Below are 22,270 nucleotides of genomic sequence, written 5' to 3' on the forward strand. Positions count from 1 at the left end.
CTTCCATATGTCTGTATTAGAAACATTGTACAGTGTTGACAAATTAACCATAAATAGTTATATTAAGTAGAAATGTTTAACTTTGGCATCATTTTTAAATAAAATGTCAGATGCAGCTGCTAAGGGAATGACAGCTGCCATTCATCAGTCCAATGAAAAGATGAGGAGCCACAAACAGTGCAGATGCATACCTCTACACTGCTAAGAAGGAGCGTGAATCTCATTCACTGCATAGAAAACACATTTCATTCAGAATACTCCAGATTCATTATTAACAGGTTAAGAACAAATTAAGAACAAATTAATTCACTTGTGAAATGGGCAGGCATATATATTGAATTATTAGAAAAATAATGCACACCCTAGGTGGTGATGCGGCCACAACGCGAAGCGTCCGCTTATACTGTGGTTACCACACCTCAAGACATCGATCCCATGATTTATTTAAAGGGATTCGTCCAGTTTTTGCACTTAAAACAATATTGTGAATAGGACTATTTCTTCCGCGTCTCATCCAATGCCTCTTTTGTTAGTACCAAAACGTCGCTTTAAACTGGTAACGGAGGCTTGAGCAGTTGATAGCATTCTAATGCAGTTATTAATTGAAGTTATTAGAAAGAGAGCGAGAGTGACAGAGACACACACACACACAGAGAGAAAGATTGTGTGAATTAGGCTGATGTACCTCTGTGCGTCTCCAAACACTCTTCAGCTGCAGCGTCTCTAAAAAGCGCTGTTATTACATCGCTAGTGAGAAATGTCATGTGTAGCCTTTAAGTTGCTACACTGTATAGGCTAAGTGATAAAATCGTCAGGGCAGCGCTGACAACACCTTTTTGTGCAAACTGGGAGACCGTTATTATAGCTTTACTATATGCGAAGTGATATGAAACTGTAATGCGGTCAAGAGAGCTGCCTGGAACTACGTTCGCCGTGCGTTTCCCAGAAAAGAATTGCACACCTCGTTCGTCAGCCAATCAGATTCAAGCATTCAACGGCCCTGTAGTATGTGTATGTATCTATATATATATATATATATACAGTACAGACCAAAAGTTTGGAAACATTACTATTTTTAATGTTTTTGAAAGAAGTTTCTTCTGCTCATCAAGCCTGCATTTATTTGATCAAAAATACAGAAAAAAACAGTAATATTGTGAAATATTATTACAACTTAAAATAATAGTTTTTTCTATTTGAATATACTTTAAAAAAATAATTTATTCCTGTGATGCAAAGCTGAATTTTCAGCATCATTACTCTAGCCTTCAGTGTCACATGTAACATCCAGTCTATCACATGATCATTTAGAAATCATTCTAATATTCTGATTTATTATGAGTGTTTGGAAACAGTTCTGCTATCTAATATATTTGATGAATAAAAGGTTTAAAAAGAACTGCATTTATTCAAAAAAAAAAAAAAAAAAAATTCTAATAATATATATTCCAATAATATATTTTCTTTACTATCACTTTTTATCAATTTAACACATCCTTGCTGAATAAAAGTATTTATTTTATTTAAAAAAAAAAAGAAAAAAAAAAATTACTGACCCCAGATTACTGACCAGTAGTGTATATTGTTATTACAAAATATTTATATTTTAAAAACATAGCTTCTTTTTTTATTTTTTTATTTTTTACTTTTTATTCATCAAAGTATCCTAAAAAAAGTATCACATGTTCTGAAAAAATATTAAGCAGCAGAACTGTTTCCAACTTTTTATAATGAATCATCATATTAGAATGATTTCTAAAGGATCATGTGATAATGATCCTAAAAATTCAGCTTTGCATCACAGAAATAAATGATAATTTAAAGTATAATAAATTTAAAAACAATTATTTTAAATTGTAATAATATATCACAATATTAAAAAAAATTCTGTATTTTTGATCAAATAAATGCAGGCTTGATGAGCAGAAGAAACTTCTTTCAAAAACATTAAAAATAGTAATGTTTCCAAACTTTTGGTCTGTACTGTATATATATATATAAATGTATAAATGTAAATGTAAAATGTAAATATATATATATACACACAGTATATAAAACTTAATTTAAATACATTTAAATACCACACGAGTTTACCGTAATGCATCAGTTATGGATTTTATGTTGTCTTTGGCTGTTCAAGCAAAACATAGTGCTCTAATATGATTTACTATGGTTTCCCATTTTACCTCTTTGGTTACAAATCTTGTTTAAATGTACAAAAACACATCAGTCATGGAGATCTTTGGAAATCTGCACCATGGAGACGATCAATAACCAGTCATGCTGATTGATTAATAGAATGTGGAAAATGTGTCTTGTATTGCATCAGTATTGTCGTAGCCACATTTATATGTTGTTTTGTGTGATGTTTAGAGAAGATAACATAAACATTTATTTTCGAATGACTGGTTGTCGACATAGAGAAAATTCACTAAAGGATATATTCATCTCTTCATTCCCTTCCTTGTTCCAGTTTCCAGCTCAGATCTCTAGAGTTTTGATTGAAGGAAATCTTGGAATTAATTACACATGACTGTATATATTGTATTTCTTTTGTCGCCTCAAGTCATTTTTTTTTTAATAACTTGAGGAGAAATCTTATGCTGACAGCAAGACTTGTTCTTTTGTATTGGATTTCATAATTAAGTTCCAGAGATTAGATACAGATGTTAATAATAAACAATGTTTCTGTAATTTCCTTTCTGATCTCCACAGACTTTGTTCATTTTCATTCATTAATTTTAAGGACACCAGGACCCTTTTCTTCGGATGTGGATTACCGAGTTATCTCTAGATTTAACTGTTGATGATTTGACTTGATCCTGGGTTGTTCTCTTCTTTGAAACTCAAAGTTGTCATAGCAACAGGTCTGTAAACTCAACTCGCTTGATAATAGGTTTAGTTCAAATAAAAATATTTAAATTGTAGCTTTTTAAGTGTAGGAGATACTGAAAGTCTGTATCAGCCGCCATGTAGTTTGTATACTGTACAGGCCTTCGTAAAAGAATAAATAAATAATTTAAAAAAAAATAACAGACACACACACACTTGATTATAATTCCTTTTCATGTTTTTGATTGCCAGAGGACAGTTAATGCTAATAACATTATCCATTTGAATTAGAGCAAGACTGCAATCATTATAATTGGGCACTTTATCTTCACTGGTATTTTGGGGCTTTCTCTGACTCAAGTCAGGGCGTCAACATGAACATTGCATCATTGAACAGCATAGCCAGGTAACAAGTGAGTGCACATCAAAGTGAATAGAACCTTAAGGATTGACTGGCGCTTCAAGAGGTCAGCTGCAAAGAATCAATGTTATTATTTGATCTCAGGAACTCTGAGCAGGAACACGGAGGTAGCACTAAAGCTGACACTTTACTCCACAGAGATCAATGCACTAAAGAATTCAGTTTTAGAATTCTGAATTGTGACTCTGGCTGAATTCAGAATTCAAAGCTTAACTTGATCCTCTAGAATTGACTCATCCCCTAAAACTGACAAAATTAAATGCTGTCATAAGACTTTCCTGTTTTGGTTTTAGTTTGCTTGTTTTTGTCTCTCTGCCATTATTATTGGTTTGCTATTGTTCCAGTACATCTGCATTTAATAATTATCTTAATAAACTTAAACTATTACAATTGTGATCATGGTCATGTGTTTATGAAGTAAACTGTAAATAAACAGGACCTCACACAGCCTAACACACACACACACACACATTCATACACCGGCTAAAATATCCTGCAAACGTAACTCAAACAGTGGTATCCTCACATCTCCAGCCATCCATTCTATCTTTCTGTGAGATCTTAAACATTTCACACCCACTTTATACTTACACTTGTGAGATAAACACTCATGACTGCTCACACACTGTTAGAAAAATATGTGCAAAAAAAAAAATACCACAGCTTGTCACTGGTCATTAGCCTCAAAGTGACACCTTTGTACCTTCTTTACCCTTTTTAGGCTGCATATAGGTACCTTAGAATATTATGAATTCATATAATACAGTATAATAATATAATATAATAATGCATTAATTGTGAATATTAATATGCATATTAGTACCTGCATATTAGAATTAGTGTGTACCCTTCAGGTAGCAATGTCTTTTGGTACTATTATGAACCCTTTAGGGATAAAGAAGGTACAAAGGTGTGCCTTTGAGTGTACTGCCCCGGTGACAAGCTGTTGTACCCCTAAAGAGTGTATGAAGCACTGTGTACTTTCTTATATTTTTAAAATAGTTTTGTTAACAAATATAAATTGTTCCAATATGGGATTTTTCAACTATGATTTGTAATAGTTTTGCAGAAGTGTCCAGCGTCCATGGGAACTCCTTTATTACTGTTTAAAAAGCATGCTAGGATGCACCGCATGAAGTTGGCTGAGAGAATGTCCAGAGTGAGCAAGAGCCATATTCTAGACAGAAGTGGGTTACTTTAAAGAAACTCAAATATAACATTTTAATTAGTTTATGGTCATTTCATAATTCCCATATATCCATTTGTGTTCATTCAAAGTTTCAGTGTCTTAAAATATGGTGATAAAGAGTCTTCCAAAGATACTGTGTAAGTGCTCATATAGAAAAAAACACATTTCTTGACATTATTACCAATTCAAATGCTAATCTTGTGTAGAAGCACACACAATAATATCATATGGATTGCGTTCGTGTGTGTGTGTGTGTGTGTGTGTGTGTGTGTGTGTGTGTGTGTGTGTGTGTGTGTGTGTGTGTATTACTCTTCAAGGGACGGAATAATGTCTTCCCAAAACAAAACTCCCATTACAATAAAACAAAACATGTCTACATTAGTAAAAAACAACAACAACAAAAAAAACATATTTGACAGTTATAATAACTTATATATAACTTCCTCTAATTATTTATGTTAGAACAGGACTGGCACTGATTGCATGTGATGTAATCGAATCAGAAATACTAGTACAATAAAACTTCATCACTATAAATCACTGAAAAGTTATAAACATAGCTAAACAGAAGCAGTTTATTAAAAGTTTGAGAGTTTAGTGATTTCCAGTTTTTTATGGCAGTGACAGTCACTGCTGAGCTCTTCGCTGCTATTGCCATTCCCATAGTAACAGAAACTCCTCTGGCTGGTGGATGTTAGGGGGTCTATGGAAAATCTGAAAGAAAAAAAAAGTGTTGTATATTTGAAAGAACTGGTTTCACTCTTTTGTTCTCACAATAGTTGAATGTTTTAATTGAAATGTATTTATTATACATAAATATATACAACTGCCTTTATATTTTAGGAAGAAATAGTGATATTTGAGGGCCCTTGCCGTAAAAAAAGTGTGAAAACCCCAAGTGCAGGGCACTGCTGTACTCAGTCTATATAGTAAAATGTGTCCTGCTGGCGATCCCTCGGGTGATGTGGGCTGTCTGTGGTTAAACATCAGATAACGGTCATGTGTAGGGGTGCAGTTCACATTCACGTACTGTTGAGTCTCTGTCTGTAGATTCACACTACAAAACCACATGCACACAATCACAGTCCCATCTGAGAGATGAAGAGTGTTGTGAGATTGTCTGTCTGTGAAGGGACGTCTGCAGTCGTGTCAGTGTCGTTAAGCCTGCGGCTGCTGCGAAGCACCTCAGGAAAAGCCTTATTAAGCTGCTCCCTGCGGATACAGCCCTACAGGAGCTGTCTGTCTACCCAGCAGCCCCAGCGTGACTGCGGCTCACAGGCGTCTCGCACACAGGTGGAGGATTGAGACCAGCCCCCAGAGGATGCAAACGGCTGTGACTGTTTAAAGACTGTTTAGAGACGCACGTATATCACTCCTTTAGTAGACATGGTATCTGTGTGTGTGTGTGTTGAATTGACTGCCTGCTGTGACTGACACTGAGTGACAAAGGCACCTGGTACACAACAAAAAGATCTGCTCCCCACCCCCCAAACACACACACACACACACACAAAGAATCTCTCTAATAGCTGTCTGACTCTCACACGCCTTTTCCACTAATATTCTGTCAGTTCTGATGCTGGTGCATAAGTTGTATTCCTGCTGTGCGTTTGGATAAAAAGGTCTGCTAAAATGAATAAATGTACATTTGTGATCCTCTCAGAACCGGCATATGTTTCCAATAACTTTTGATGACCTAACTGAACCATATTACAACATAATCTACCCACAGACAAACTTTAATGTGACTGTGGGAAGTTTTTTTAAATATCTAGTGAATAAAAAATTACAGTAGACCTTTGTGAAAAAGAAGTATACTTTACTGTACTTTTGTAAGAGTATTTATTACAGAAATAATATACTCTAAAAGCATATGCTAACTAAATGTAATGTGTTTTCAGACACTTGATTGCATGTTGTTTTTAAATTAGTACTCATAGTTTAATTAGAGTGTTTTAGTAGGACTTTATTTAGAAGTACTAAATAGTAAATTAAATATTACAAATGTGTATATTTAAATAGTTTAAATGTGTAACAGTTTTAATAGATATTAAATTAAATTATTTTTAGTTTACCATGCTATTAATGCTTGTCAGTACATTCAACAGAACACTTTAACCATATTCTAGCAGCAGAATTAAGAAATTGCATATAAATTAGAACAGGCTTCTCATGAGGATCGTTCCTATAATGCCTAAAATTGCTGTCTATATTGCAACAATGCATATATCATAATATCTACATTGTTATATTCTTTATATTTATACATTATATTTGTTTCATTTTTTAACAGATTCATCTAAAGAATCGTCCAGAGAGAAGAAGGAGAAAGACTCCAGTAAAGAAAAGGAGGCTAAGGTGTCGTCAAAAGAGTCTAAAAGAGAGTCTGCAAAAGAGTCAAAGGAACCCTCAAAGGACAAGGAGTCAACCAGAGAGAAAGAGTCATCAAAGGAGTCTGGGAAGGAAAAGACGAAGGTGTCCAGGAAGTCCTCAGTGAAGGTCAAAGAGAAGAAGTCAGAGGCAGGAGACAGCTGAATACATTGACAGCTGCTGCACTGATACAGTTCTGAGGCTCTTTATTAGTCGGGTTGTCTGTGTAAAGGTTAATACCTCATCCTGATGTTTTGCTGTAATTCTAGAGTTGATAGCATAGTGGCAGAATTTTTTTTTAAAAAGTGCATGTTTTCACTGTCTTTGAGGGCAAGTGGACATGTAGGAGGGGTTTATATTTAAACTCAGCTGTCTGCCACTGCAGCATGTAGTCTGTGTGTCCATCGTCTCCTATTGCTCAGTGTGACGTCGGATCACGGGCACCACGAAAAATAACCACACCATCTTATCTGTGCTGCCTGTCTCACTGTCTGTTTGTGTGACATTCAGAGCTTTTTAAATTCAAATCCAATTTCTGAATTTGAATTATATACAGAATTGCAATTCAGACTAAAATAGAATGAAATTTATATGGACGTGTAGTTTTTAACTATCCATTTTATTTATCAGGATGAAAGACCCATACGAATGTAATCAAATCAACTCTTGAATTCAAAAAGAGCTGATTCTTAAATTCTGAATTTTGCACAACACTGTTGTGGGTCTACATTTGTCTCCCTTTCTTCATGATGCGGCAGAGTGAGACATGCAGTTTCTTATAAACACACACACACACACACACACACACACGCAGTCTCATTCATACCTATATAGAGAATTCAAGGCCATAGCAGTGGATAATCATGTACATACTATTTTTATAGTTTTCATATATATGTGTTCTTAGAAGTAGTAGTAGGCCTATTTGTAGGTCATTTTGTCTAATGTTCCTTGTGTGTAGAAAATTGTTTGCATAAAACAATGTGTAAAATGAATGTCAGAATAATCTACCTTTACATCGTAGGAGTCATCAGAAACATTCATAATACAAAAATATCACATCATGTTACATTTTATATCAAGATTTTAAAAGTTGTACCTTTATTATTATTATTATGTTCTTTGTTCCAGCTGTTGAATCAATATTACATTCATACTAAAGTTTGTTATATAGATTTTAATGTGAGCTATGTATTCTTAGGAAACATTTCCCTTTAAACCTGAAGCATTAGAGAGATCAGTCTCTCCTGTAAATCGATTACACTGTCAATTGAGGCAATAAAAATGTCACTCAATAATATAACTTACAAATATTAAAATGTACAAATGCTCCTTTTGTGGGTGTGGGTGGACCAAGATTAGATGTTTAATGGAGTTTTTAGTGGTTTTGTATGCATTGTTTCTGTATTATGTTGCCTCATTTTGGCAACTTGATAGGGCCATTTGTCTAGATAATAATGTCTCCCTTCCATACAAAATCATCAACTCCTTACAGTGCTGATCTGTGCGGCTATTAGTGGGAAGAAATGAGTCATATATCCCACATCTATACATAGTCAATGTAAATCATACTACAGACTCCTACTTCCCATGCAAGTATCCATTCTGAAACGTGCCAATAACAATCCTAGGCCCTGTCCCAAATCGCACTCTAAACCCTTGTGGTCTTCCTCTGAGTCCACACTTTCGTGACGTAATGTCGCTTTGACTGTCGGGTAGAAGTCTGCTGTGGAGCTCGTCCCAGTGCGGGCTCAGCAGAAGTGCCCATCGAGGGTGCATTGAGGCTGCAAAAGGGGCGCTTGCAAGTACCCTTCTGAAAGCTAAAATGACGACTGGGACACCTTATAGTCTTGTGGATTTAATGAACACGTGCATGCGGCCGCCATTGTAAATCCACATAACCACAAGACTGCAAATGCATGTGAAGTGTGCCATTTGGGACAGGGCTCTAGCTTGCATAAAAGAGAGACCGTGGAGTGGTAAGACAAGTCAAATGAAGTTGTATAAGTGGTTGGTTTTCCAGATGATTATATAGATTTTTACAGATTATATAGAATTAAGGCTTGTTCACACCAACACAAATGTTCAACATTAAAATTAAGTGCAATTTTCATATTTGAGTTGTCTCTTAATACCAATGCGTAATAAACAGCAGACGGGCTGAATGAAAATGCTGGTTTACTCTCTGACAGTAGGTGGCACTTAGAAGAAAAAAAAAGCAGAAATACCCTGGTTTTATGTAACAGCAGCATCTCCAGGCACATGACTAAAAGCACAAATCTTACTGGTTGACTAGTTTCATTTGCAGTGAAATGGAAAAAAGATTGGAACACCTCTCAGTAAAATCTGTAGTGTTAATGATTTGTGAATGTTCCTGTCGGTCTGAACAGATGCATTAACAACCGTTAATTTTAATTAAAATATTAATCGCACCAAATATTTGTCTTGGTGTGAACAGGCTTTTACATCTAAATTATGTTTTCATTGACTTTTGACTTAGAATACAGACAGTGGTGGTTTTGTTATTGCAATATATATAGTCTAAAGATAATTGCAACAAAACAACTGACTATTGCAACCTGTGTCAAGATAGTTCCTTCACTGCAAATAGCTTTGAAGAGAATTTAATGGAAGTAATGGTAGATCTTTTCTGAAACCGATTATCAAAAAAAAAAAAAAAATGTTGGGTGGTGACTGGGTTTTATTCATTGTTTGTTGGTGGGATGGAGTGGGGCAGGGTTTCAAAATGAAAATTATGTCATTAATTACTCACCCTCATGTCGTTCCAAACCTGTAAGACCTTCGTTCATCTTCAGAACACAAATTAAGATATTTTTCATGAAATCGGAGAGCTATCGGACAGCAACGCAGCTGAAATGCTCCCAGGTCCAGAAACTTAGTAAATTCATTTGTAAAACAGTCCATGTGACATCAGTGGCTCAACTTCAGTTTTGCGATGCTACGAGAATTTACAAAAAAAGAAAAATATATCATAATTTACCATTCTTCTCCCCCGAGTTTCATCTTCCGACATTTTGGAGAGTACCCAAGAATGTATTGGACGTAATCAGCGGTGTATACGTTCTGGGAAAAGCACGCGCACAAACGTAATTTGTGTAATAAGCGTTGTTTACGCTTAGGGGAAAGCGTGCGTATGCATTGTAATACTCTCTAAAATGGCAGAAGACATAACTCAGGGGAGAAAAATGCTTGAGTAAATTATGTTGTTTTTTTTTTTTTGCGGAAAAAAAAGTATTCTCGTAGCATCGCAAAACTGAAGTTGCGCCACTGATGTCACACGGACTGTTTTACTGATGTATTTACTACTTTGCTGGACCTGGGAACATTTCAGTTGCGTTGCTGTCTATGGACGGTCAGATAGCTCTCTGATTTCATCCAAAATATCTTAATTTGTGTTCCGAAGATGAACAAAGGTCTTACAGGTTTGGAACGACATGAGGGTAATTAATGACAGAATTTTCATTTTGGGGTGAACTAACCCTTTAAGTGAACTAAATGATAGGAGAAATCCGACATAAGTCACCAGAGAGGTTGTTTCACCGGAAGATTGAGTAATGACATTGAATCGTTCACAATAAGATCAACAAGTGTATGGCAAAGGTACAAGAAGACATGACAGGTGGATGACTCTATTTAATCACAACACACTGCATATCAGATGTCTCCTCAACACTCACATTATATCTTCACAAACTTAAAAAATAGTATCATCATCTTTGTCCTATCAAGTGACTGTGGATGGTTTATCACTCACTGTTGATAATGAAACCAATTAAAAGTAATTATAATTGGATCTAAAAAAGAAGATTTGCCAAACCCACTGTAACTATCTGGGCTTGGCAAGAGGGGTTGTCACCAAGGTGAGTCACCAAGATCTCCAGTAAAAGTGCTCTTTGGCGCTATCTAGTGACTAATATTAAAGGAATAACTTGATTCTCTGAGAGCCCTGTCTTGGTATTCAGAAGAACCTCTACCTTAGAAGTGATTAGCCCCAGGACATATCATTCTTTAAATGTTTGAGCTTCATATCTATAGGTATTAATATGATCTTTGAAATGCAGATATAACAATCCACGTAGAGACTTCCCTTTCTGAAGACACTTAGCATCTACTTTGGACAATGTTCAATGAATGAAGTCATTGTTATTCTAAGACTAAGATTTACACGCAGAAGGCATGTTCCTATTCATCTTCAGTGCCTTTACAATAGGCTGAAATTCTTGTTTGGGGAGAACGTTACAGGAGTGTGCCCACGCTGAATGCTGACATGTTGAGGGCACAGATAGGGGCGGATCTCACTACACCTCAGCACACAACAGATCTGCGGGATTACAAACCCACACGTGCGTTTAAATAGAGAGGGCAGATATCTGAGGACGGACCTGCGCCGCGGGGATGTTTAACCACAGCTCTAGAGCTGGAGGAGAATCGGCGTCGCCAGAAATGCCCAGCGGTGCGCATCCGTGCGTCTGTCAGAGAGGAACCGGAGACCGAACGAGCGCGCTCTGACTGGAGATCTCAGTTTGGATCATGGCAGTGTCATCTCTCCACGCGCTTGTCTCCAGAAGACCTCTGGATCTTATCTCTGTTTTAAACTCTCTGTGGAGTTTGTGACCCTCAAACCTGGATCTTCGGAAAGTTGCCTCGCTGTCGGCGTGTTTTTTGGACCCTTTTTGTCGTTATAATGTTGAGCTGATTGTCCACCGCGCGCGCTCGCCGAAGGTTTCGGGATCGACTCCCTCATGACACCCACGTCCCCCTCTCTCTGGACCATTTCTACAGGCTTTGGATATTCGATTTATTCATTTTTTCTCTCTCTCCCCATGCGTCTGGAGCGAATTTAGGATGCTGTGTCTGTCTCCTCCAGTAACCTACAACCTGTTATTCTGGTTTTTAATTCTCCAAACGCCACATTTAACTGCACCTTTAATCACCGGTAAGAATCATAAATGGCCATTCACATTTCTGCATAAAAAAAAAAATCAAATATTAGACATCAAATTTGTTTCATTAAAATGTATATTCAAAATCTGGTTGTGTAAATAGGTTTTGATATTTTTATAATTTCAAACTGCACGATTTAAAATGTCAAAACAAGCTTTACTGCAGTCTTTACCTTACTTTATTAATATTTAGATTAGAAAATTATTAATAAAAGGTAGTCCGGTAACTCCTAAGAGTTTATATAAATAATTATTTTATAGTGTCCGTTGCATTAGTCATGCAATATGTAGTAGAAGTAGCTCCATAAAATAATTGCCAGTAAGTGTGTAGTTCGTTTAGTTTAGTTTAACTAGTAGCCTATTACTCGGTAATCACTTAAATACAGATTAGTTTAATTAGTAGTGTATTATTCGGTAATCTATTCGGTAATCACTTAAATACAGAGATTAAGTTTATTTTGGTTTTTGTTTTGTTTAATTTGTGTTTGTATGGTTGAATAAAATGTTTAAAGGAAATGTCTCATGTAGACGTTAAATATTATTATTATTATTATTATTATTATTATTATTATTATTTTCGTTTTTCGTTCAGGTACGGAGGCTAGCTGTGAAAACGAGGGAGAAGTGTTGCACATCCCCAACATCACAGACAACCCCTGCATCTCCTGCGTCTGTCTGGTGAGGAAACCGTCAAATATTCATAGCGCACTTTGCAGATTTCACATGACTAATATTAACAGTCGATTTCTGTTGTAAGGCAGCAGAGCGGAGGCGGAAGGGCAAACAAGGTTTTGGGAGCTTTCAGCAACTTTTAGCACAAGGGTCAATCAGAATAGAATGACTATAAGAGATAAAGATATTCAATAAGTATTATACAAGGGATACCCTATTTGAAATATATATTTTAAGATTACATTTTAGGGAAGTTCTGTAATAAAATAAGAATACAGTCTTTTATAACAACAACATTAATAATGTACTCAGTACAACTTCATAATTTAGTCTACATATTGTAGAAAGGGAAATTTACAGTACGTCATTCACTCTGTGGTTACATTTGCAGTGCTGACTTTGTAGTGAGAATTGTAAATGTTGCATATGTCCAATGTAGATACATTCAGATGGTAAAGCATTAGTCTATCCCTGTCCTTATGCTCAGCATCAAGAGTCAAACAATGTGCCTTTCACAAGGTTAGTGTGTGAGAGCTGATACGAAGGGTTGATGAATGTCTCATATTGATTTTGTAGCATGTGAGTTGATGAATAGAGATCAATACAGGATGTTTTATCTCTGGAAGATGATGCTACTCTTTATGTACATGCATTTGTCTGCTGTTGATGGGGATGTCATAAACCAAGCGTGATTGAATTAAGCTGACCTATCAAGAAAGCAGATCACATCCCATACTAAATTTCATGGTTTTATCCATGTCACATCGTCAACAAGTAAAATGATTACACACAGTACTGAATGATAAGGGATTGTCCTTTAATTATGTTTTTGTATCAGTAGAATCAGAAAGCAGACTGTAAGCAGGAGAAGTGTTCTCCGCTGGCAGAGGACTGTGCGCTGGTGGTCAAGCAGACAGGAGCCTGCTGTGAAAGATGCAAAGGTCAGTTCAAACCTCCTGAAGAACTGATCTATCAGAAATAACTCAAAAATATGTTATCTGATTGTTTTTTATTATATCTGGGTTCACAAAAGTCTTTATTTCTTTAGTCACCATGTATAGTTTTGCTTTGATTAACATCACTGCCACCTTATGGTCGAGAGACGCCATGACTCTTTACAGCTGAGGTCTTGGTTTTCCCTCTTCCTCAGTTTTATTTGATTGCAGGGCTGCTGGGCAGATGGGTTTCCTTAGAACATCTGACATTCTTCTGATAAGAATCTGTAATCAATATAAAAAAAAAACGTATAATCAATCAATAATCTGCAGATGATTTTCAGCCTATTTTAATATAAAAGCCAGTTAACAATGGTGACTCTTTACTAGCAATTTCTGAGCATTTCCTCTCTCTCTCTCTCTCTCTCTCTCTCTCTCTCTCTCTGCAGGTTGTCAGCTAAAAGGGACGTCCTACAACAGTTCCCATCACTGGATCAGCCCTGTGAAACCCTGTGTCACATACAGCTGTCAGGTGGGTCAGTCTCATTAAAACATTAAACACTGGCTGAATGGATTTACTCTGTTAAAGTTACCAGCTGTCAGACATGTACACGTAGTCTAGTAGTAGAATAAACCGAATGAGGAAAAACAGGACTGCACAAAGGATTGAGTAATATAGCAAGCTGACTGCTTTAATAAACTACTGGCTTAAAGGAGAATGTTTATGTTACTGTACCATAACAATAAAACCACCTACCAATATAAATCTGAAAGTAACCTTTGAAGGGGATGGTGAAGGTCATATTTATTTATTTCTTTGGACAGGAAGGTGTCATCACTGAAGCAGAAATGAGGTGTGTCATTCACTGTAAGAATCCCAAAATCCATCCAAAGAAATGCTGCCCGACTTGCCCAGGTCAGTCATTGTTATTATGTGTGTGTGTGTGTGTGTGTGTGTGTGTGTGTGTGTGTGTGTGTGTGTTTTTTTTTGTGTGTGTTTTTTTTTTTGTGTTATGAGAGAAAGGGAAACAGAATGTGTGTCTTAGGTGTATGTGAATATCTCTGCCAATCAGCCAGATTCTCAACCTAGTGCTTGTTCATATTTTGGATGTTCACAGGGTGTATTTTCGAGGGGAATTTATATAAAGAAGATGAAGAATTTCATCCAGACGGGAATCCCTGTATTAAATGCATCTGCACTGTGAGTTTATCTGCTAAACACTTAGCCAGCTGGTGTTACAAGTCACAACAAAGAGCTCTGGGGCACTTTACTATGACCAAAGAATAGCAGCCCATCTCAAATGGCAAATATTTAGTATTTGAACATTCATAATAATAATAATAATAATAATAATAATAATAATAATAATAATAATAATAATTGGGTACAATGGGGCTAAAGACACACATTAAGGAAAAGGTGCAGTTCGCTACTCCTGTAGTGTATGATTGCAGAAAGAATATACTATGTATGCTTTGACTGAACATTGATGAAGAAACACATTTTGTGGGAAAATAAATCATAAAAGTGTATTGTTTTGTTAAAAAAAAAAATGTATAGATGTATTAGATTAGCAGCATGGGGCAAAAGGCACACATTATTAAAACAAATACTTTAGCTGAAGTAATGTTTGGCAAATATACAATATATATATATATATATATATATATATATATATATATATATATATATATATATATATATGGTTTCATTATAAATATGGGACACCCAACTTAATAAATCATATTGACCATCTATATCTAACTAGTCATGTCAATAAATAGAAAAGTCAGCCAGGTATTTATTATCATGTTAATTATTGTGCCTTTAACACAAAGATATATGTTTTGTATAATCATGCGTGTGTGTTTTTCAGGGAGGGCAAAGCATGTGTCATAAAGTGGTGTGTCCTGTTCTGTCCTGCCCATCTCACCTCACCCACACTCCACCTGGCCAGTGCTGTCCTAGATGTCATGGTAAGTTATCTTCTTCTCAGTGTTTTGGGGTAAAAAAAAAATCAAGACACTTAAAGAAACCGAGAATTTAAGTACATACTTGAGACTTTCACAATGACACATATCATACACACTGCCTGTATTATTAGCTATTTTCCCCACATTGCACATGTGGCAAACAATCCAATTACTGTATAAAAGTTCATATCAGAAATTTAGTCATTCATCAGGATGATGTATTTAAATGTGAATCTGAGGATATAAAGTTAGTGAAAAATGAAAAAAAAAAAAAATTGAATTGGCTCATTAATGTACAAAATTATTCAACCCCATTTTTTGTAGAGAATCTTTTGTTCTTTATAACTTCAAATAAACATTGCCTCTAAGTGCTTACAAGCTTCTAACACGTCTCGGCTGGAATCTTAGCCCATTCCTTGAAGACAGGTGAAGTACTCCACAGATCTATCCAAATTATTTTAGCATACTCAAGTCAGCCTTTTATATTGTTCTTGATCAAGAGTGGCATCCCAACATGAAGGCCATGCTTGTTTAGTGTTCTTCTTATACTCTGCATTGAAATGGTTCCTCCTTTCATCAGCTCATCTTGACTTTGGCAGTAACAGTTGCTATAATCAAACATTTTATTCCTTTTGATGATGTTGTTTTTTCTTCATTTGCCTCAGAAGGTTTCTGGTACAACACATTGTAAACATATGCTGCCAGCTGTGTCTATAGAAGCTTTTAGTGTCCTCTTATAGCCATAGATGTTCTAACGTAATAAAACTGTTTCTTCTCTATAGCTTTTTTTTTTAAATTATGACAGCTGTATTACAAAAAAAGAAGAAAAAAAAACTATATATGTTTAATGTTAACAATATATATATATTGCATTATATGTTGACATTATCACTTTTAATATTCCATTAAACTGTTATTGATCCAGAAATTCTGGCTCGTCAGAAAAGACTGCTTTGATGAGAAATGTGAAATGACAGGGTCTTGTTTGTCTTCTCTAGGTCAGAGGAGGGTGTTTGACTTGTCGCCTGGCAGCTGTCTGTTCCACAGTGAGGTCTATGAGAACGGTACGTCCATCAGCAATGACAGCTGCACCACCTGCACATGTGTGGACTCTACGGTGCTGTGCAGGAAGAGATGCTCACCGCCTGGCAGCTGTCACGGCAGTGCGTGCTGTGAAGAGTGCCAGTCTCATCTGAAGATGGAAGATGTGAAGTACTGCAGGGTGAAGAGCAAAATCTATAGGGTGAGGTATCCAAGAACAGGGACAAATAAACACATGTGGACAACTAGCTGGAAAATGTATGCGTATATATCAGAGGAGAATGAGTGTATATATCCTTGTCTCTTCCTGGTTTAGGATGGTGACAGGTGGTCGTCTGCTAACTGTTCTCTGTGCACCTGTGTTAAGGGGAATATTGAATGTCAGCCCAAGATTTGTGTTCCTGTTACCAGCTGTCCCTCGGTAAGTGTTGTTTTACAAAGCTCATAAAGACACTGAACCACAGTTGTATCTGAAGTCGTCTGTAAGTTTTAGACATAATATATTATATACATACTGGAGAGAATGTTTACCTGAAGAGAAAGCACTCTCAAGCTCCCCGGCTGGGCATTTAAGTGCCTGGGTAAAATTTTATCTGGCCAAGGCCTAAATATTTTGTATCTAGTTACACTCAGCACTGCCTATGGATATTACAACAAACCTGTTGGATTTTCTTTGTCTCCCTATGTAAGTCTGTCTCTGTACAATGTTCTTCATTTGTTTTTTTAGAACAAGATATTGAATCGAACTGGATGCTGTCCTGTTTGCACTGATAGTAAGTCCTCACATGATGTTCCTACTGTGAATTTCAACAGAATAAAAGAAGTGGTATTTTTTAAAATAATACAGATTTTCAGAAGCGTTTCTGTTACAACAGTTACTACTACTGTCAGATCTCCACACACTCAGCAATGTAGCTTTCATGTATAAATGATAAGTTCCATGTGTGCCATCAGTTTGCATACAAATATGCTGTTTTTATTTGACATATGATGTCATTTCACTACAAATATCCTCTCTATTGCTCTTTCCGTAATTCCAGAGCCAGGTGTGTGTACCGTATTTGGAGACCCTCACTATAACACTTTTGACGGCCGCACCTTTAACTTCCAGGGCACGTGTAAATACGTGCTCACTAAGGACTGCTCCCCAGCGGGCAGTTTCACGGTGCTGGTGAAGAACGATGCCCGTCGCACACGCTCCTTCTCGTGGACCAAATCAGTGGAGCTGCACACATCAGGCCTGAGCATCAGCCTCCACCAACACCTGACCGTCCGTCAAAACGGCACACGCATTGCTCTTCCCTTCCATAGCACAGGGGTCCACATTGACCTGGATGGATACCTGCTCAAACTCACCACCATCGCAGGTAAGGCCAGTATCCTGCTATGGGATTTTCTATCAAAGGTTAATTTACATAGCTTTTGGAGAATCAGAGAGATTCAATTGTGGCTGTGTCTCTGCAAGTGGGTCTCCAGTGACTTCCATCTCAGTTAGATTATGACCTTGCTGATTATATATATTCAAAAGTGCCATTGAAGTATTGTTTGGTTGCTGGTACTGTTACTGACGAGTGAATTTCTGAGGATTTGACAAGCTATTGTTCTGCCTGGATCTGAACCAGATGCAAAGCTGCCATATTTCAGTTTTTTTTTTTTTTTTTTTTTCGTCGAATAAATCTGAAATATGAGACAGAACATAAGTAATGAATTTCCAAGTTGGTCCAGGACTGTTTATGTGATACCAGCTTCAGATTATTGAAAATAAGTATTTTTCTCAGTTAAGATATGCATGAAAAGATATTATACTACAAGCCCTGAAAGGATAAAGAAAGATTTACACCAGTTTACAGTTACTCCATTAAATAGAAATCTTCTTTTGAGTCTGACAGACAGTCACTTAGTCAGTTGATACAATACAGGTAAATAGTTTGGAATTTTGTGCATTAATTTGATCAAAAATGCATAACAGTTTTGAATATTATTATTTTATTTTATTACTCCAGTGACTTCAGTGTCACGTGATCTTTCAAAAACCATTCTGACTTGCTGATTTGGTGCTCATGAAACATTTCGTATTATTATTAATGTTAAAAAACGTTTTTGCTGTTTAATATTTTTTGTTAATTTATTACTATTCAAACATTTTGGGTAAGATTTTAAAAAAGAAAGAAAGAAATTAATTCTTTTAGTCAGCAAAGGCACAAAATTAATCAAAAGTGGCTTCAAATAAATGCTGTTCTTTTGAACTTTATTGATCAAAGAATGCATGACATTCTGACCAAAACTGATTTGTGTCTAGTCAGCTAGTGGGATGCCGCTTTAAGTTGCACTGTAGATATAATGTATTAACTGAAGGAAACTACTCTGAAAATGATTTTTGCAGTGTAAGAATGAACCAACTTAGTGCCTAACACAAAGCTGATCCTTGGACTGGCAACAGGATTGTGATTTGATTAACTCTCCCATGTGTTTATGACATTTATCCGTAAGCAACCTTTGTGCTAGCAGCTCAAATCAATCATTCCAGCTTACACAGAGAGTATAGGAGGGTTACAGTTTGCCACACCTTTCTTTTTCAAAAGAGCATGTTCGGCCTGTTTAAAATGATTAATACAAATGACAATAACTTCCAAACTAGCTTTCAATTTAGCATGTTAGTCAAATCACATTTTTTTATAAAGCTCTACATTAATACGCAGTAAACTACAGCACATCAATAAATAAAACCAATTCAAATTCAGCTGTAAAGCACCTCCACAGAAGATAATATGATCATTATTCAGCTCAATTTAGCTCAGTGTTATTCCAGTTCTGTTCAGTTCAATAACTGTCAATGTTGCAAAGTTCAACAATCCTGAAAAGAGTTCAATTCAGCTATAAGCTGCTCTACAGAAGACAGTTGTGTCAATATTCAGCTAAAGTCAGGTCAGTGTTGATTCATTACTGTTCAATAACAGTGTTGATTTTGCAATGACGATATCATTATCCAGTTCAGTTTTGTTCTCAACCAATAGTGTAAGTGCAGTTAAATCGGTAATATTACTGAATATGAATTGTCTTTTTAAGCACATTTTCAAATGGGAACAATAGATAAGTAGGTTGCTGTGCAGAACATGTCCATAGATTTTTCAGGATCCAAATTGTAGCTCAAAATTTTATTTGAATATTCACGGAAAATCGTTTTTTTCATGCTTTCTTAAAAAACTTTTTTGCCTTCACTGTAACAAGTGAGTTTTTAAAAGAAAAATAGTCCACGTAGTATTGTAATTACTTTGATTGCTAAATGATTGTATTGAAATGCTGTTTAAAATAGATTTAGATTGTGTCAGACCACAGGATGTGTCATCTTCTCAAACACAGGCAAATGCAGCATGCTTCCTCTTCCTTAATCTTCATCTTGGCTGTGTCATCAGGACTGGAGATCACATGGGACGGGGACAGTCTGGTGGAGGTGGTCGCAGCACCCCATCTGAAGGGGCAGCTCTGTGGGCTGTGTGGAAACTACAACGGTCAAAGGCGGGATGACTCTCTAGGAGGAGACGGCCAGATTAAGTTTGACGTGGATGAATTCGCTGAGTCTTGGCGTGTGGAGGACAATGAGGTGTGTCAGGCACCGAACCGCAGGCCCACGTCCTTCCTCTGTCCCGGCACAGTCAAAGTAAAGCTGCGTGCACACAGAACGTGCCAAAAACTCAAGTCCTGGGAGTTTCAGAAGTGCCATTCTGCTGTAGACTTTACCTCTTTCTACAAGTGAGTTCCCCAGACTTTTGCAATTATCAAAATTAATTAATAATGTGCATTTGCCATTTTATTGTACTACTCTAAAAAGATTCAGGACTTTTGCATTTTAATACTGAATATGTAATACTAAAGCAGAGAAGCATTAAACTGGTGCCCGTAAGGTGATGTACACTTCAACATACAACACTGACACTAATTCTATCTCTGTCCGTCCCCATGTCTTCCTCTCTTTAGGTCATGTGTAACAGACATGTGTGAGTGTCCAGTGCATAAAAACTGTTACTGCGAGTCGTTTATAGCTTACAGTCGAGCGTGTGAGAGAGAGGGCATCCGAGTGCACTGGAGACCGGAGCTCACCTGCATGAGTAAGTCACTCAGACCTGACAAATATATAGACTCAGGAACTCAAACCCTCATTCATTATAAAGCGTTTTCATTGTTGTTTAATGCAACAAAAATCAATCACCCGTTTTTACGATATTGTTAAAAAAAATAATTCTTTTACATTTTTAATGTTTTAGGATTTCTTGTTTAGAAGCTGACAAAATGTATGTGATAAAAGCTGACATAGATATCTTTTTTTTAGGCACACACTGCAAAAATGGTGCAGTTTATGACACATGTGGACCTGGCTGCACTAAAACCTGCAATAACTGGAATGAAATCGGACCCTGCCAAAGGCCCTGTGTCGCTGGCTGCCACTGTCCGGCCAGCCTGGTCCTATTTGAGGGCCACTGCATTAAATCGACATCCTGCCCTGTGCGATGACCCACAGGACTATAAACGCAGAGGGCTGCAAGAGATTCAAACTCAGAGGCATAAAGAGCACTGTGTATGCAAGTACAATACTCAGATACTCAGAGACACTTTGCCCTGCTTCCCAGGATCTCTCAAGATGCTTGCTCTATGTGGATTTCTCATAAGTGGCAGATACCAAATCCTAAGTGCCTTACTGAAGTCTGGAATGAACTCAGTGTTTCCAAACAAAAAGGACCTGAACTGGACATTCTGAGTTAAGTGTGGGGTATGCGGCATACATAAACTATAGTATTATTCATTTATTGGGGCAGCCAGTATTTAATACACAATTTTTTGACCGAAAGGGAAACTATTTATGTATTTGTTGTTTATTTTGTAAGTCGGGGACTCAGATGTGACTGTTATAGCATTAAAGAGAAGTGTACTGTATTTGTCCAGCCAAGAGTTCATACACTGATGTATGTGTGTTATTCTAACTGTACATTTCACTTGACCCATTAAGATACTATATATTACCAGTATAAAGCTTATATACTTTCAAAGAAAAAACATTTTAGGTTTTCTCATCAGGAAGTGCAGTGTGATGTTTGTGTACACAACTCAGGTTCGGAGATGTCTTGTGTTGATTCAGGACTGGGTACATAGAATGACTTTGCACCTATGGTAGAGGAGCTCCCCCCAAAAAATAAAAATAAATAAGTGTTATATAGATTGTGGTGAGAATTTGGCTACTCACAGTATGTAAAAATGGACTTGTAGGGCCTGTAAATTAAAAAAACTTTTAAAATACTAACCTGAGTGTTAATAGTGTGGAGTTTTCAAGTCCTGTAGTTCAGTCGTGATTATACAAGTGTTATTGTTTGAGCTACATTAAATCTGACTAAACACACATGGGCACAACCCTAAACTAAAACATTCTTTCCACAACTTTGAAAAGACATCTGAGAGAATGAGCTTTATCAATCAATGTAATGCAGTGGTTGACTCACGAACATTTGTTTTTGTTTTCAACAAAGATTTTGTTAAAATTTATGTTTGTATAGTTCTTGGTTATAGATGCTATAACTGATTACCACCAGTTTTTACCTTTTTCCAATTATATTGGCACCCTTGGTAAATATAAACAAAATGGGTTGTGAATTATTTAATTCAATTAAAATTTCACAAAAATCAAACCTCTACTTTAAATAAAATTACACCAAAAAAAAAAAAAAAAAAAAAAAAAAAAATTCGTGGAAGGTTGTAGGGTGACTAGTGATGCAGAAATGTGGAATAAATTAAAGTTTATATCCAAAAGATTTACCTACAAATTCTCAAGAGTAATCATCTAACTGAATCTAACTTTTTTTAAAAAAAGTCAGCATTTACTCAC

At 36.3% G+C, this 22,270-nt stretch overlaps 2 protein-coding genes across 3 annotated transcripts in view; both read left to right on the forward strand.

Moving 5' to 3' along the window:
• The window catches only part of bbs9 (Bardet-Biedl syndrome 9), a 107,155-nt gene extending 98,182 nt beyond the window's left edge, over positions 1-8,973 (forward strand). The window contains exon 23 of one of the 2 annotated variants that reach the window (XM_042755720.1): positions 6,736-8,973. In XM_042755720.1, coding sequence (XP_042611654.1) covers positions 6,736-6,977 — 242 coding nt within the window. In that variant the 3' untranslated portion in view covers positions 6,978-8,973. The remainder of the gene's footprint in view (positions 1-6,735) is intronic. The other variant, XM_042755721.1, reaches the window with a different exon arrangement.
• Positions 8,974-10,834: 1,861 nt separating this feature from the next.
• LOC109104719 (BMP-binding endothelial regulator protein-like) lies at positions 10,835-22,090 on the forward strand. Its single transcript, XM_042755745.1, has 14 exons — positions 10,835-11,769; positions 12,369-12,454; positions 13,290-13,389; positions 13,833-13,915; positions 14,209-14,299; positions 14,502-14,584; positions 15,261-15,360; positions 16,356-16,600; positions 16,715-16,819; positions 17,126-17,171; positions 17,439-17,765; positions 19,812-20,148; positions 20,374-20,504; positions 20,726-22,090. The coding sequence occupies exons 1-14, from the start codon at positions 11,679-11,681 to the stop codon at positions 20,905-20,907; spliced, it is 2,007 nt and encodes a 668-aa protein (XP_042611679.1). The 5' UTR covers positions 10,835-11,678; the 3' UTR covers positions 20,908-22,090.
• The last annotated feature ends 180 nt before the right edge of the window (positions 22,091-22,270 follow it).

Source organism: Cyprinus carpio, unplaced genomic scaffold (genome assembly GCF_018340385.1).
Source record: "Cyprinus carpio isolate SPL01 unplaced genomic scaffold, ASM1834038v1 S000006746, whole genome shotgun sequence".
NCBI lineage: Eukaryota > Metazoa > Chordata > Actinopteri > Cypriniformes > Cyprinidae > Cyprinus > Cyprinus carpio.